This window comes from Gekko japonicus, unplaced genomic scaffold (genome assembly GCF_001447785.1).
Source record: "Gekko japonicus isolate JY-2015 unplaced genomic scaffold, Gekko_japonicus_V1.1 scaffold1429, whole genome shotgun sequence".
Lineage (NCBI taxonomy): Eukaryota > Metazoa > Chordata > Lepidosauria > Squamata > Gekkonidae > Gekko > Gekko japonicus.
In genome coordinates this window covers 179,576-195,624 of record NW_015167091.1, presented here as the reverse complement: position 1 = coordinate 195,624, position 16,049 = coordinate 179,576, and the positions used below count along the sequence as shown (strand labels likewise).

Below are 16,049 nucleotides of genomic sequence, written 5' to 3'. Positions count from 1 at the left end.
GGACACCGGCCACGCCGCCGCCGCGGGGAGATGGGGGGGATGGAGGAGACGGAGCTCTTCTCCCCCCCTCCCCCGCGAGTATCGCGGTTCCCCCTCTTGTTATATCTAATACCTTTTTCAAAAAGTTTTAATCAAAACCAGTGCCCACCAGGTATGAAGAAAACATCTCACTAGACTCCTTCAAAGTCTTATGGAATCTGACTTCATTACAGTTTTCCTTAAGTCAAGCATGAAAGTGCTACTGAAGTTTTTGTAAAAAAAATTGTAGTGCAAATCTACATTCATCCTACACCAATTGGCCAACATCTCTTACCTATGTTTATAAAATATTAGGGGTGAAACCGTCGCTCAGCAGTACAGCATCTGTTTAATAAGCAGAAGGTCCCAGATTCAACTCCTAGCATCTCCAGTTAGATCAGGTCAAAAACCTCTAACCTGAGGTCCTGGAGAGCTGCTATAAATAATACTGATTGTGTGATGGATTAATGATCTGACTCTGTATAAGACAGCATGTGTTCAAAGTTAATCACCAAGATTTCTTCCAGTAGTTTTTTCTTCAATAAAAGCTCCTTCAATTTACCTATCATTTCTTTATTCTGAGAGATTATTCAAATGTCCACCCACACATATCTAAAGTCTATTTGAAATTTGTTTTTAAAATGAGGAGGAGTGATAAGCTAAACTCAGCACCCTGCTTCACCTTACCTCATTATTTTCTGATACTTTCAGCATTCTTCTCCCAGCACAGCTCTGATACCAGAAGTGATCTGGGATGGAAGAAGAGTGTTGAAAGCACTACACAGCCAACAAGGTAAGGTGGTGATGGGGAAGGCTTGCTCCCCATATATAAATGATTATGTGGATTAATTTGCATTACTGGCCCAGCCACATCTAGTCAGGCCACAATAGTCTAGAAGCACTCATCCTCTACAAATGTATGATTTTGCAGTTTCATGGCTACCATGGAAAATGTGTTGCTCCATATCAAGCTTGTGATCAGTCTTGGACAGTTTCCCCCCCTAAAATACATTGTTTCTTTAAAATTACTTTGCAATTAGAAATCAAGCTATACCTCTTGGTATAAATCAGTATCTTTAACAGAAATACTATCAGTCTTTTTTACAGAAATAACATTTGTAGTGCCAGGACATCCGTCCATTAACTCACCATTAGGCTCTGTTTTTTTTAATTGTTTTCTTAACCATTATGTAACTGGAATTTATGTGGTTTGACTAATATGGTAAACAATATAAAAGATTACCTTGGACCTTTTGTTTGGGGTATATGATTTAGCATTGCTAAATATTAATCTGATATCTTTGCCCAATTCCATTGGAGTATCGTAATTTCCAGCTTCTAATGTCTCTTTCACTGTGCCCAAATCCATTGGTGTGTCTATGATCTCTCTGTAATCCTGCATAATGTGGCATAAGATATAACTCCATTACTTAAGAGTTTTGAGCAATCTCCGGCACTGAAAGAGTGAAGGTTTTCTTACACAGGAGAGGATTAAACAAAAGCAAAACTATATAAATCAAGATTAAACATGCTGCTTTATTATGAATGAAGCTAAGAGTGCTGATTCCTATTCAAAGATTCTTCTACTCTCCAAAATTTCCACAGATTTCCCAAATCCAGAGTAACATTCTTCTCTCACACATTCTTCCATCATCATTCCTTTGTGAAAGTGTTTGAAGGCAATCAACCCATGGAAACACACTTTTGTGATATACAAGTGCCTGTTAGAATCTACTCTACTCTACATATCGTCCTTGACATTTCCTATGTTTCTAGAATCCACCCTACATCCCCCCAAAATCTCATCTTCATTTTTCCTGTGTTTCTAGTAGTTGTGGGGCATATACTCAGTATCTCTAAATCAGTAGTAGTAGTAGTAGTAGTAGTAGTAGTAGTAGTATGTTTATTACGGCATCATGCCAAACATTAAGCAAGACATGTTTGGGTATAAAATTATAAAATATCTGGGTAAAATGCAATAAATAAATATATATATGACCATAAAAATGTACTACAAATCCAGTAAGAAATATAAAAGGGCAAAAACAATTTTATAAATTTAGCTGTACATTTCTAATGAGATAGCATGCCACCCAAAATTTAGTCAGATTCAGTAATAATCCAATTTTCATCAGATAACAGTCGTTTACAGCGCTCCCAGTCTGTTTGGCCAGATGTTTCTTTTACAAAAGTTGTGATATATTTATCTCGAGCCTTATTATACCAGTTGCATCTAAACATCATATGTTCGATGGTTTCTACCTCCCCAGAATCACACTGGCAGATGCGTCTCTGGTCAAATGGGACCCTTCTGTATCTACCCTCAAGTACCATGGAGGGGAGAGCCTCACATCTGGCTAGTGTAAAGGCTTTCCTAAATTTATAGGTATCTAAATGTGATAAGTAGTCCATAGGGATAGGACCACAATCAAGAGTAAGTATCCCTCCTTAAAATATTTCGAAGATCTATTATTCATGGAGATCATCAAAGAAGGAAAAGTTTATCCCCCCCATCCAGGCCCGTAGCCAGGATTTTAAAATTGGGGGGAGGGCTTTAAATAAGTCGGGGGGCACCCTGCACACCCCCCAAAGGGAGTGGCACAAATAAAATTAAAAAGTGAAAGTTGGGGGGGGGGTTGGGATGGATAGGAAGTCAGGGGGCCAGGCTCTGAAATGCCCCACTGTAGCTATGGGCCTTCCCCCATCCATTTCAATGTTTGTGTATAAATAGAGTGGTAAATTTAGAGACATTATTCTGGATTTATCTGATATAGAGTCACCTTTTTTAATTAGCACATTCAGCCTAAAAAACAGAAATGGTCATATTTCCTTAACGAGAATATATATCTCTCTACTTAATTATATAGCTTATGCAGTAGTCTAAGGCAACTAAGATCTCAGTGTAACCTACCTTATAACACTCCAGTAAAGAGAAACAGGAAAGCCTTATATAAACACAGTTATAAACTGAAACATGTTAAAATTAATATTAATGACCAATAACTTACAGGGTACTGATCCAGGTCAACAGGTTGTCTAAATGGCTCAGAATCCTCACATTGGAAAATTAAATTTACAAGTTCCATACATTGCTTCTTCCAACTATTTTCATCATAGCTGGGTTTCACCATTGTCTTCTTCAAAGCCCATCTCTATAAAAACAGAAATATAGTGTTACTAAGCATAAAGACTATTTTAAGGAAATTTCCTAATCAAGCCATTCAAATACAGTGGACTATAACTTGAATAAGGTAGTATTTAACATTCTTCTATTAGCATTACTACTAGAATGCTAATATCTTCTAAATCAGGAAAAAAGTTAGGTTAAAGCACAACAACTTACTTTTCTGGAAGGTGCTCTTGGTATATATGTCTCTTCATCGTCCTGCAACACAGATCAGATAAGCCCATTAAAAACCATCATTTATGGAGTTGTACCAAAAAACATCATGGTAAGTAAGCTTACAAAAGTGAATACATACTAGTGTCACTAAGGTGAAGGTGAGGGGACGTTTTGATAAAGAAACAGCAAAATAGAGGAAGATTAAGCTAATAGTTCACTGCACAGAAAAGAATCATTACCAGATCATCAGCATCAGTGCTATCCTCATTGTTTGTTGCAATGCACAGCTCAAAAATATCCATAGAATTAGGATTCCTGGAAAATAAAAATATTATGTTCCACAAAGTCACAACCATATCATACCCAGGACATTCCAGGGACAACACAAAAGTCCATTCTGTGAAAGTAGCTCCCTTTATGGTTCACTGGGTATAACACCATAGTCAGTACTACAAAAAAGAAAAAAGTATGTTTTGTTCCTCAATTTGTGTCACTTTATCAATAATATCTTAGGAGTATACCTATTTATTTCCTTCACTATGTCTCCTCCCGGACTTAAACCAAAAGAAATGGTGACCATATAAACTAAGCTTGTTATTCCAGTTTGGTCCTTGCATCTGTCAAAACAACTTTATTAAGCTGCATGCTCACTCTCTACCTATATTTATAGACTGACAACTTCCATTTCAATGTATCTGAAGAAGTGTGCGTGCACATGAAAGCTTATACTTTGAATAAAACTTTGTTGGTTTTAAAGGTGCCCCTGGACCCAAACATTTTTCCACCTATTTACAAGTTAGTGTTTACTTAAAGCCTTTAGCTACTCTCAATAGCAAACAGAAGACATGTTTAATTACAGGTAGTGGGGCAATTATAAAGCAGCAAGTTTACTAATACTTCTTATTAAATACTACTTACTGTATGAATTCTAAGAGATGATCTGTGATCTTCTGAGCAGACCTAGTGATGGCACTGTTGGGCTCATTAAAGGTCCTGGCATTGCTCTCAATACACCTTACTTCCCAAATCAATGCAGAGATCCTCCTATATTCAACAGTAAGTAAAAAGAACAGTTTAACAGCCATGGGAAACAAACATAATGCCCTCAGCATCAAAACCAGAGATTTCTAATAAGTTAAAGGATCCCAGTTTTCCTTTTTTTCATGTTCTCTTTAAAAGGATAAAACTGTCTTGCTCAATACAAGCAAAAGTACATCAGCATCCTTCACACTCTGACTTCCGGAAAGCCTTATTCTTCTTATTTCACTCACCAGCCACCTTGAATTTATTTTTATAATGTTACATTGCAGGTATAATGTTTAATATTCCATATTTGTGGATAGCACAGATGTGGCCCTACACCTCCAAACCACTAGAAAACTACCCCATTTAGAGCTTTTGATAGCATAATGATAACCATGGAAGTGCAAGATCTGATGACAGCAGGCCCTCTATGATGCTGATTAACTAAATGCTTTTTTGGAATATGAAAACCCTGAGATACTGTGGTAAACCCAAGAACTGTATCCAAGCAATCTCTGAAGACTGATTAGATGCTAAGAAAAAGGCCTTTGGAAACTTCCAAATGAAAACAGATACAAGATATACAGCATTTGAGCACACAAACTAGGTTTATCTATATATCCCTCTTCACAGGACAATCCTACACAGTTATACCAGTCTAAATCCATTGGAACCAAAAGGATTGTACTGTAAGTATTCTGGATATCCACTAAAGTTAAAGGGAGCTGGAAAAGTACCAATTAGTCAAACATATTGTAAGGAATTGCAGAAATTTTGCAAGACACACATGCTTTTTTCTCTCTAGTACTAAATCAGACTAACCTGTAAAACTGGTTGACTAGTCTTGTCCGAATAGTCCAAAGGTCTGTTGGATAAGCTACTACTGTACTGTACTTTGGATATGTATTCAGATCAACTGGACCAGCAAATGCTGCTGAAATATCTGTCAAAACAGTGATTTCAATCAACTGAAGTAGCTAAATTAGCACACTGATTTATATATTATTACTGCAGTATAAAAACAATTCATTAAATCTTGTTTTAGAAAAAGTGGGAGAAACTGAATAAACTTGCAGTTTATCATTCTAAATCTTCAATCTGCTAAATACAGAAATATTTATAGTGAAAGAAATCAGATTTCTATATCCTTACCAAGTTTCAAAAGTTGATCGATTCCATGAATAATCCGTTCACATTCTTCACTTTGGGGTTTTCCCTGCCACTCCCCTTTCTGAGGCATGTACAATAGTTTTGCCATTTCTTCTGTAGTCACAGAAACACTGGCTCCTAATTCTTTAGGCTGATCAACTACTTATTTACAACAAACAATAAAATAGTATTAGGAGAACAAAACCAAATGTAGTAAATGTAATAAACTATACACTTATGGAACAAAAATTTTAAATCAATGAAAGCCATTTACTCAAGAATAATCACATAATTCTGAACCTAGCCCCGATATAAAAAAGCCCAGAGAATGAAGCCAGGTAGAGTCAAGGATTATTTTTCTACAGGAACCTCCAGGTTTGCAGAAACATGCTTTTTTAAAAAATGGAGGGGCTCACAAGAAGCACTGTCTGCAAAGGTTCAGACAATATCCAGGGTGAGCATGGATGATGATGAGGTGAGGGCAGAGAGGAAGCTTTCCCAAACTCCTGTCCCTCTGCAGGAGAGAAGGCAGGCAAGCAGTAGCTGTGAAAAGGAGATCTCAGCTGCTCGGGAAGGGGAGGGCATACTGGAAAGGAAAGGGCAACTGGGGAATTCGGGTGCTGAGTGCAGGCAATGTTTGGGATGCTGTCATTGCCTTCCCCTTCTTTCACCCTCTACTACTATGTGGAAAACAGGAGGGCAAACGGGAAAATGGGCAGTGAATACCACGGTATATGGGTTACCGCCACTACCCTCCCTCCCAATCCTTCCTTTTTACCACTTCCTCCTTCTACCTTCCAAGAGGTGAAAGAAAAGGTTGGCCATAGCCAGAAGGCACTCTGTGCCAAAAGTGTTAGGGCTGGGAAGGAGCTTGTGACTCCACAGCTAGCCCTTACATCCTGGCAGCCCCCACCTTGATGTTCTGACTGTTGAACACAGGCAGCGAGCCTGTGGTCAGTGACTGCCTCTCCAAGTTGTCCTCCTTTTCCCCTCCTGGCGGCAGTGGGGAGTCTCCCAGTGAATTTCTCATGAGTCCCTGCTTGCACATTTCTATTTCTGTTTGTTGAATTTCCACTCACTCAGTGGCTTAGGAGCCACGTGTGGCTCTTTGGGACAGTATTCCCTGGGGTGGCACCCACCCCGTTCCAGGAAAATGAGCAAGGTCATGGTGGTTGGCAGGTGGTTCTCACCCTGAAACAGCTGCTGCCACAGGGACTGGAAGATGGGTAAACTGTGAGATTCCCTAATCTGTGGGATTCATGCCAGGTATGGAAGTAAAGGACCCATCCTCTCTGACAAACCCTCTGCACTCCCATCCCAGCACTCGGGCCGTTGCCAAAAGGAGTTTAAGTGAACTAGCGATTATCCTGGAATGCTCTTTATATAGTCAGATTTGAGGTCTGTTAACATAATTGATGATAATGATTGACCACTCTCAATGTCAAGAAAAGCAACTTTTATATTGTTAAGCTAATACTTTCATAAGCAATGTATGACCTCCAACTCCTGGGTTTTTAGTGGGTTTTCTTTTCTTTCTCCTATAGTTGTAGATCCCCTCCCTAATTTCGTTGTAGTTTTTAGAAAATGCAAATTAAAAAATCCCCTATTGGGGGGGGGGCAAAAAAGAAAGAAAGAAAGAAGAGCAGCCACTGAAGCCAAACTTCCTTAACTGTAATTAATCACAAGGTGAACATACTGGTGGAGCTTCCACTTTAAAATGATATGATTATGTAAGGATCCTATGTCTAATCCTAGTCTGATCAAGAGAGTTTCCTCACACACCATAGGTGCTAATAGTTCAACATGACCAAGCCTTTACAAATGCTAATTAGTTTTGCTTGGCTTCTGTCACACTGTACCTTTCTTGGATTAGATCTGATTTTGTTTAGCCTACTGCCAACTGTATGTAGAAGCCTATTGTTGGTAGTGCTACCACCCCCGTAGCCATGTGCGTCGACGTGGTGACCAGATGATTGGCAGGCCGAATCAGTTGCAATTCTTGTTTGCAAAAAACCCCAAGAAAGACACAGAAAACAATGAGCAGAAAAGCCTATTGCAAGCTGGGTTTGCCAAGACTTTTTCTCTGCACAATGGAGCAGCCTTGGGTTGAAGCGCGGGCCTGCTGGCTCTTCTCTGTGATATCTTTCTGAGCATACATGAATTATGAATGGTCCGGCTCTTGGGCTATAATTAGCAGCTGTGCTCTGGCCCACCGCACTCTCTGTGCTGGTGTGGAAGGTGGTGAGGAAACAGAGGGGGGGGGGGGGGGGGGGGAGAAAGGCAATGCGTAGTAGGCAGGGGGATGCTTGAAATCGGCATTAGAAGACAAAACCAGAGACAGGCAGACAGGCAGAGAGACTCTGCAACTGGGTATAGTTATTTATACATTTGCCCAGGATTGTCAATGGATTCAATTTTTGTATCCATCTTCCTGGAGTTGTGGAAGACAAAAAGGATTTGTGCAATATGGTAGGGGGTGAGCCATTCTCCCCTGCCTGACTGCCTTCTCCCCCCCCCCAAATCCGGCAGCAGCAGGAAGAGCCAGCGAGGCTGAAGTGGGCAGGGGTAAGGAGCGAGGCACTCCGGGGGTGGGGTGGGTCTGGCATCCTCCTGGGTGGGCTCATCTGTAGTGGGCGTCGCCCCCAAATCCCCCCTCCCCCCGTGGCTGCAGGCCTCAGTGTTACTCACCTGCTTTGAATAGACTGAATTCTCTTTGGTTGGTTATTGTTTCTAACTTTATCTCCCTACTTCCACCTTTCTGTTGCTTGCAACTTTTTAAGAATAAATTTATTTCCTTTAGAGATACACACCATGTTTCTGATAAAGTGAGCTCTGATGAATGAAAACTTATGCTGGAATAGATTTTGCAGTCTTTAAGATGCCACTGGACTTCTACTTAATTTTGCTGCAACAGAAAAACTCAGGTATCCTGCTCAAATTAAAATCTATTGATCAGTAATGTAGTACAATGAGGGCTTGAAGGGGGTATATGAAGAGTATGAATTCTCAAATATAAAACTACCTCACTAATCAATCTCGCAGCTTTTTAATGGCATCTTCCCCAGCTTTTACACATGCAGTTTTGTGCATCTTTCCATGGACTATTTTCAAACACTGACAAATGAACAGAGCCCAAGCAACCGAGGAAGGCTGCTGTTTTGAACAAAAGAAAATGTGTGAGGATGGGTGGAGGAGAAAAGAGAGAATGCTTAACCACTAAACCATTTCTTCAGCTCAGGATTCTTCACCTTCCACTTTTCTCCCAACCAGTTGCCACATCAGATACTGATCTGTGCAACAGTGACGTTGGGGAGAATGCAAAGCAACCCTTTTAATTTTTTTTTCTGAATAAACTACTGAAGTGATACATCAAACTCAGGGAGGTCATATTATCTAAGCAGTGCAAAAAGCTGTGCTGCTACTCCTTCTCCAGAATATATGAAACTACCTTAATTATTTCATCTATGTGCAAATCTGTCTCAAGTAAAACTGATAATGATTTATGCATACCATTCTCAGGAACTGGTTCCATATCCCATGGACTAAGTCGTTCTGTTTCACCATTGTCCCACCTATTTAATAAAATAAGTAAAAAATAAGACAACAATGAAGATATCAAAAATAAAATACCATCCCTAATACTGCCCTGATTTAAGAGGTATCTTAAAAATATTTTAGGAGGTTTACTGATGCTATTGGAATTATAGGAAGAGGCAAAGCAAATGTAAATCAAAACAGAATGAACAGATAATGTTTTCCTCACTATATGTTTAATGAGACATGATCCTTTCCTTCATATTTAACAATAAGCAAAACAAATAATAAAGGTTTCTACATTGCCTCCCATGTAAACATGGAGTTTGGTATCAGCATATGATTTAGCATCCTGAAATTCTGCAAACTGCCTCAGAATGACAATATTCTTGCTACAGCTAGTAAACTTTCTGACAGTTCAACATTTTACTACCTCTTAGTGGCTTGTCATTTTGCCATGTGATGTTTAAAGTCCTCAACAAGTAACTATTCCTCTCCAAGTAATGATTCTCCATTATAAATTATAGTTCACATCATACAATGTGGCTTCCTTTACTCTTGCATCAGGGAAAGATTTCTTATGCTGAATGAAAGCATTAGTGGGATGGATCCATGAGATCCAACCCAGCATATCTGTGGAACTTAACTGGATATAGTTTCTCATTTTTCACAAGAAAATTTTTAGAATTCACCAAGGCAAATGCAGGATCCCAAACCAAAGCTGCCAATCTTTTCGCTTCTATCACCCTAAACAGAAGGCTTTATAAAAGCCAGACTTCATGAACCTTTAACCCTTTGAACAAAGGATAACCAAGGCAGCAGTCCTGTATTTAAAGTTGTTTATGTCTTACTGAGGGGCCGTGGTGGCTCAGTAGTTAAGACGCTTAGCTGCAGACCGGAAGGTCAGTTTGAGACCCACGTGCCATGGGATGGAGTGAGCTCCTGTTGCAAGTAGATAAATAGGTACCGCTTCAGTGGGAAGGTAACAGCGTTCCATGCACCTTGGCGTTTAGTCATGCCGGCCACATGACCACGGAAATGTCTTCAGACAGTGCTGGCTCTTTGGCTTGGAAACGGAAATGAGCACCGCTCCACCTGCGTCGACTCCCGCTGATGGCGATTGCGGGAGTGTTGACGCTGTGCCCCAGAAGCAAGGACGAAGAAGGGAGGAGACAGGGAGACTCGGATCCATGCCTCCTAAAGCAGCGACCAACCGTCTGTTTTTAATCTCACCAAGGGCAAGTAACACATCGAAATAATTTTTTCACGTCTTTTCATGCTATCCTAGAAGCAATTTTGAGCCAAGAACTCTGTTGTTATCCCCCGAGTGTTGGATAAAGCAGCTATTGAAGGACTGGAGGGGGGGGGAGTGAGTGTTGTAGAAGCAAGGAAGGAGAAGGAAAGAGAAAGGAAAAGCTGGCTTGTCAGAAAACTGTTGGCTAAAAATACGAATTATAGCACAACTAAATTTGTCCAACATTAGTTGACTGCTTTTGTGTTCAAAGTTTACAATATTATTTAAGGTGGAGGCAGAAAATGGCGACGACAGAGGAAGACGAGGTAGACTTAAATACCCCACTAGGAGACCTTACTTATGACCAGCTCAAAAGATTCTTATCAAGTACTATTAAACAAGCAGTGGAAACCGCTTGCAAGGACTTGTCAAACAGCATTAAACAAGCAGTGGAAACCATTTGCAAGGACTTGTCTAAAGAAACTCAAAATAAACACGTAGATACAGAAAGCAAGGAAGAACTTAATTTGCATTTACAAGATCTAGCTGCAATACAGGACTGTTGCCAGGAGAGGGAGCCAGAGGACTCTCATCACACAGAGGACTCTCATCACACAGAAGCTGGTGGATGGGATAGATATTTACAAAGGACATTATCGAAGCGATCTACTAAGATTAAAGAGGAAAAAAGATAGGAAAAATGGACATTCCCTAAAAACTGTTGCAAAAAAGAAAAAGAAGGTGAATAAAAAAAAGGAGCTGACTGTGGAAAGAAGCCTAAACCATATAAAAGAAGGGCAAATGAATTATGGAAAAGAAAAAAGGGAAAGTTTGAAATCAAGTCCACAAGAGTTCAAAAATTTGCGGCATAGAACAGAGATTGAAAAAAAGAGGAAGGAAACAGAAAGCTGGAGAAAGAATTTGGGACAAGAATATGAGCTATGATATAACTTACATATTTGATAAATAACAGCTTTTTATGAAGGGAATGGATATTGTTGAGAGTTTTTGGTATAGGAGTAGATTGAGCTGGAAGTGTGGGAAAAGATGGTTGAGACTTGGCAATTGGTTCTGTCGAAGTGTTTTTGTGTCGGGGTGTTGTAATGTATGAGTAATATATGGATGGGTAATAATGAAATAGTAGTTAGGGGTTTAAGTTTGGATTCTATGTTGGTAACAAACAGTAGTTATAATAAGGTGATTTAGAATTTTTGGATTATTAGAAATAAGAAGGAAAGTGATGGGAGTATTAGGTACCTTTTTTTGTTTATTCAATCCTATTTAATTTATTGATTATTATTATTAAATGGAAAATTATAAGTAAAATGCCATAGGGAAAAAATAGCTAAGAACTTACAGGGTATAATCCCTCTTTGTGGCAGACCATTTGTACTGGTTTTTATTTTAAAGGGTGCAAGTGATTGCAACTATGATGATTGTTTGAAATGGATGTTTTGGGTGTATATCATATTATATCATATTATAAGTGGGTGGAATATTAAGGTTGATACAATCTGGACCATGTGGATATATTTAAATTCGGACAGGTTTCAAATTATCAAATTTCTTGCAATGGAATGGCTCATAAATGATTTTTATAGGAAAGTAGATATGGATAAGTGTAAATCTAGCTCCATAAGAAGGAAAGTAATTAAATATTTATAGGAAATTATTATTATCAATTTGTTAACTTAGATAACTTTTTGAAATGAAATAGGGGAGCTACTTAAAGAAACATGGAAAAAGTGATTTGAAAAACTTGATGGAAGTAGAACCATAATAGAAAGATGAATTAACTTAACATTGCCAGTACGATATATTTTTCTTGATGTGTTTAAATATGTAAGATAGATTGTTATTTTCTTTGTGAAAATTAATAAAAAGATTATTCAAAAAAAAAAAAAGGAAATGAGCACCGCTCCCTAGAGTCAAATTCGACTAACTTTCGAGCAAGGGAAACCTTTACACCTTTACCGAAGTCTTACTGAAGTCAAGGAGCAATCTGTGGAAACTTCTATCTGGTCATATGTTTGTTTTTTAAATCCCAAACCTCCAAAACTGTGTTTTAACACATCTGTATTCCTGCTCAATATAAAACATCTGAAAGCATAAAGAAAAGCCAAGACTGAAGAAGACAAGTTTCTCATCCTCCTTGTACCCCATTTCATCATTAAACAACCAAACTAAGTAAGGCCTTTGAAATACAGCTCCATTCTGGTTTATGAAGTAGTCAAATTTAGAGTGTTTTCACCAACTACCTGAATTCTATATGAGGCAATTACATAAATGTTCACTGATCCAAGTATGCCTACTTTGGAACACCACTGATTATTATTTGTGCTTCCTTCATAGTTAATAAAAACAGGTTGCTTACCTGTAACTGATGATCTTCGAGTGGTCACCTGTGTATTAAAACCTGTGGGATAAATGGCACCTGTGCCTGACCCATCGGTAACTTAATAAGCCAAAAGAAACCTCTTCCCACGCTCTGCCCCCAAGGCACACTCAGGGCCCTCACGGCACATGCCTACACGGCTGGAGCCTGGGTCTCCCGCCAGTTCCTTCTGACCGCTGAAAAACCTAACGCAATATTGAGCAGGCAGACAGCAGAGGGGAAGTCCAGGCAGGGGGTGTGAATGCACAGATGACCACTCGAGGATCATCAGTTACAGGTAAGCAACCTGTTTATCTTCTTCATGGTCTCTGCATCACACCTGTGGGAGAGTAGCAAGCTTAGGTTTTACTGGAGGATGCTGTCAGCTACTCAGTCAAACACCAACCGAAGGACCAATCGTCCCACTGGAGCCCCCCGGCGGGCACAAACATCCGGAACGTAGTGACGAATGAAAGAATTTGGGGTCCCCCACGTCGCTGCGTTCCAAATGTCATGCAGCGGTATCCCTTTCAAAAAGGCAGTAGGGGAAGCCATCGCCCGGGTGGAGTGTGCCCTGATGACCTGTGGTAAGGGTTGTTTAGCCAGAAGGTAAAACAGCTTGATTGTTTCCACAATCCATCTTGAGAGTCTCTGAGCTGAGGTGCGTTGACCTTGTTTCTGTTGTCCATAGGCAATAAAGAGATGTGGGTCCTTATGGAACTGTCACATTCGGTGGAGGTAAAATAAGAGAGCTTGTTTCACATCTAATGAGTGAAGCATCTGCTCCCTATCATTCTTAGGATCCAGGAAGAAATCCGGAAGCAACATTTCGGAGTGGAGATAAAAATCTGACACCACCTTCAGTAGAAACTGGACTGCCCTTGTTAACTGGAAAAGCGAAGGTAAGGCACATCATGTCGGAGGGCAACCAACTCCCCCACCCTCCGCGCAGACGGACATCACAAGTGGCTAGAGGTTCGAATGGCTTACTTATTAGTTTTTGCAACACTAGAGGGAGGTCCCAATCTGGAACAGGCAATTTCCGCGGGGGGTGCCAATGTAGCAATCCCAAGGAAATGCTTAGAGTGTGGGTGGTTGAAAACTGAGAAACAATCTACGGTGGTGTGCCGTAATGGCTGCTAAGCAGACCCGTACTGAGGAATAATTCAATCCTGCGTCAATGAGGGAGAGCAGAAACTCGAACACACAGGAAAGCTTACTGGTTTCTGGGGGTCTGTGGTAAGCCGCCGAGAACCTCACAAACTTGTTACATTTGTACTCATAGGAGCATCTGGTAGACGGCTTCCTGCTATTGTGGATGACCTCCTATCACTCTATCTGAGAAGGGTTGAGGAAGATCTTCCACACTGTGAGCTTCAGGTGAGGCACGTCGTGGTGAGATATCCGTCCACCCACAACGAGTAGGTTCGGAGCAGGAGGGGGGAGTAATGTTGTCCCCGGGAAAGCTTCAGGAGTACCAGGAACCATCCCTGTCTGGGCCCCCATGGAGTTATCAGAATACAGTTCGGCAGATCTCTGAAGAACTTGTTCATGACCCTGGTCATAAGGGGGGGGGGGGACAGAAACAGAAAATGGTCCATTCACGGGAGGAGAATCCATCTCCCAGCCTACCTCCCCTGGTGCAAAATAGGTGGCACTTCTGATTCTCCCATGTCGCGAAGACATCCACCTCTGGGAAACCCCAGGTTTCGAACAGGGGAAGCACATACTTCATGTCGAGCTCCCATTTGTGCCACAAAGCTCCCCCTCTGCTCGAACGATCTACTTGCACATTTTGAATTCCTGGGAGATGCATGGCTACCAGGAATGTTCCCCAGCTGATGCATGTAAGCCAAAGGTCCACTGCCAACATGCAAAAACTCCTGGATACCGTGCTGCCCTGTCAGTTGACAGTTTAGAGCAGTGGTGTTGTCGGTGAGCACGGCGATCACCCTCCCTTGTATGAGGGTTCTGAATGACTGAACCACAAACCTGACTGCAAGAAGCTCCAGGTAATTTATGTGGCAGTGTTGATATTGTGGATCCCATTTGGCCCCTACACAAAGGCCTCTCAGATGCACACCCCACCCCCACAGGGAGGCATCTGTGGTCAGGGTTTCCGACGGCACAGGGAGCTGAAACGGGGTGCCCACCAGGAGATGTGGTTTGTGTTCCCACCAGGAAAGTGACCATAGAATGTAGGGTGGAATGAGAAGCGTCACTAATTGGAGCTGTCTCAATGGCTGGGAGTGCCGCAATAACCACATCTGGAGTACTCGCATGTGAAGTTTGGCAAAGGGGAGGACTGCTGTCACTGCTGCCATCATCCCTAACAACTGTTGTACTGCTAAGGCTGTCGTACATGGATTTACCTGAAGACTGAGAACTGCAGAAATTATCACTGCGGCCCTTTCCCCTGGGAGAAAGGCTTGACCGACCATGGTGTCTATAACTGCTCCAATGAAGTGTACACTCTGTGCAGGTATGAGATGGGACTTCTTATGGTTGACCTGCAGACCAAGAGACAGATGTCTCTGTCCATGTTGACTTTTGAGTCTGCCACCAGTAGCCAATCACCTATGTATTGAAATACGAGTGTCCCCTACAGACACAGGTAAGCTGCGACAACACCGTCATCTTCGTGAAGACTCATGGGGCGGTGGAAATTCCGAAAGGGAGTACTTTGCATTGGTAGTGTTTGGTCCTGATCAGAAACCTCAGGAATTGTTGATGAGGTGGCCAGATGTTGAGGTGAAAGTATGCATCCTGGAGGTCTAGTGTGGTCATCCAGGCTCCTGGTTTGAGAAGTGGGGAGAATACTTTGCATGTTGAGGTGAAAGTATGCATCCTGGAGGCTCCTGGTTTGAGAAGTGGGAGAATACTTTGCAGAGACCATTTGAAATTTGTGATAGACAATAAAATCGTTTAAGGACTGGAGATCCATGATGGGTCAAAGGCCCCCATCCTTCTTTGGGATTGTGAAGTACCGAGAATAGAACCCCTGGCCCCTGAACTGGGGAGGGACAGGTTCAATGGCATTTTTTGCTAGAAGGCTGTGGACCTTGTCCTGGAGGGCCTGGGAAGGAGGGGTGCTGACGACTGGAGGTGTCTGCTGGAATTCTATCATGTATCCGTTGGCAATGATTGAGAGTACCCAATTGTCCGATGTCGCCTTCTGCCACTCTTCAGTGTCGGAAAGAGGGCCGACTCAATTAATGCCGATTTCAGTCTTGTGGCTCGGTTTTTTCGAGCTTGTCGAGAAAATCTGGAACAGTGACTGCACAAATCTGTATGGTGGGCTTCCCCCAGGCACAATAGGCACAATGAATGTCCATTTCTGGGGGCGAGCTTGCTTCCACATTTGGTGCATTTGA

General features: G+C 41.3%; 1 protein-coding gene across 1 annotated transcript in view; it reads right to left on the bottom strand.

Annotated features, from left to right (window-relative positions):
- BRWD1 (bromodomain and WD repeat domain containing 1) overlaps positions 1–16,049 on the bottom strand; it is a 91,201-nt gene that overhangs the window by 17,550 nt on the left and 57,602 nt on the right. The window contains exons 29-36 of the mRNA XM_015412882.1: positions 9,044–9,105; positions 5,537–5,692; positions 5,207–5,327; positions 4,280–4,405; positions 3,601–3,676; positions 3,362–3,403; positions 3,027–3,170; positions 1,262–1,414 (exon numbers count right to left, since the gene is read on the bottom strand). Coding sequence (XP_015268368.1) covers positions 1,262–1,414; positions 3,027–3,170; positions 3,362–3,403; positions 3,601–3,676; positions 4,280–4,405; positions 5,207–5,327; positions 5,537–5,692; positions 9,044–9,105 — 880 coding nt within the window. The remainder of the gene's footprint in view (positions 1–1,261; positions 1,415–3,026; positions 3,171–3,361; positions 3,404–3,600; positions 3,677–4,279; positions 4,406–5,206; positions 5,328–5,536; positions 5,693–9,043; positions 9,106–16,049) is intronic.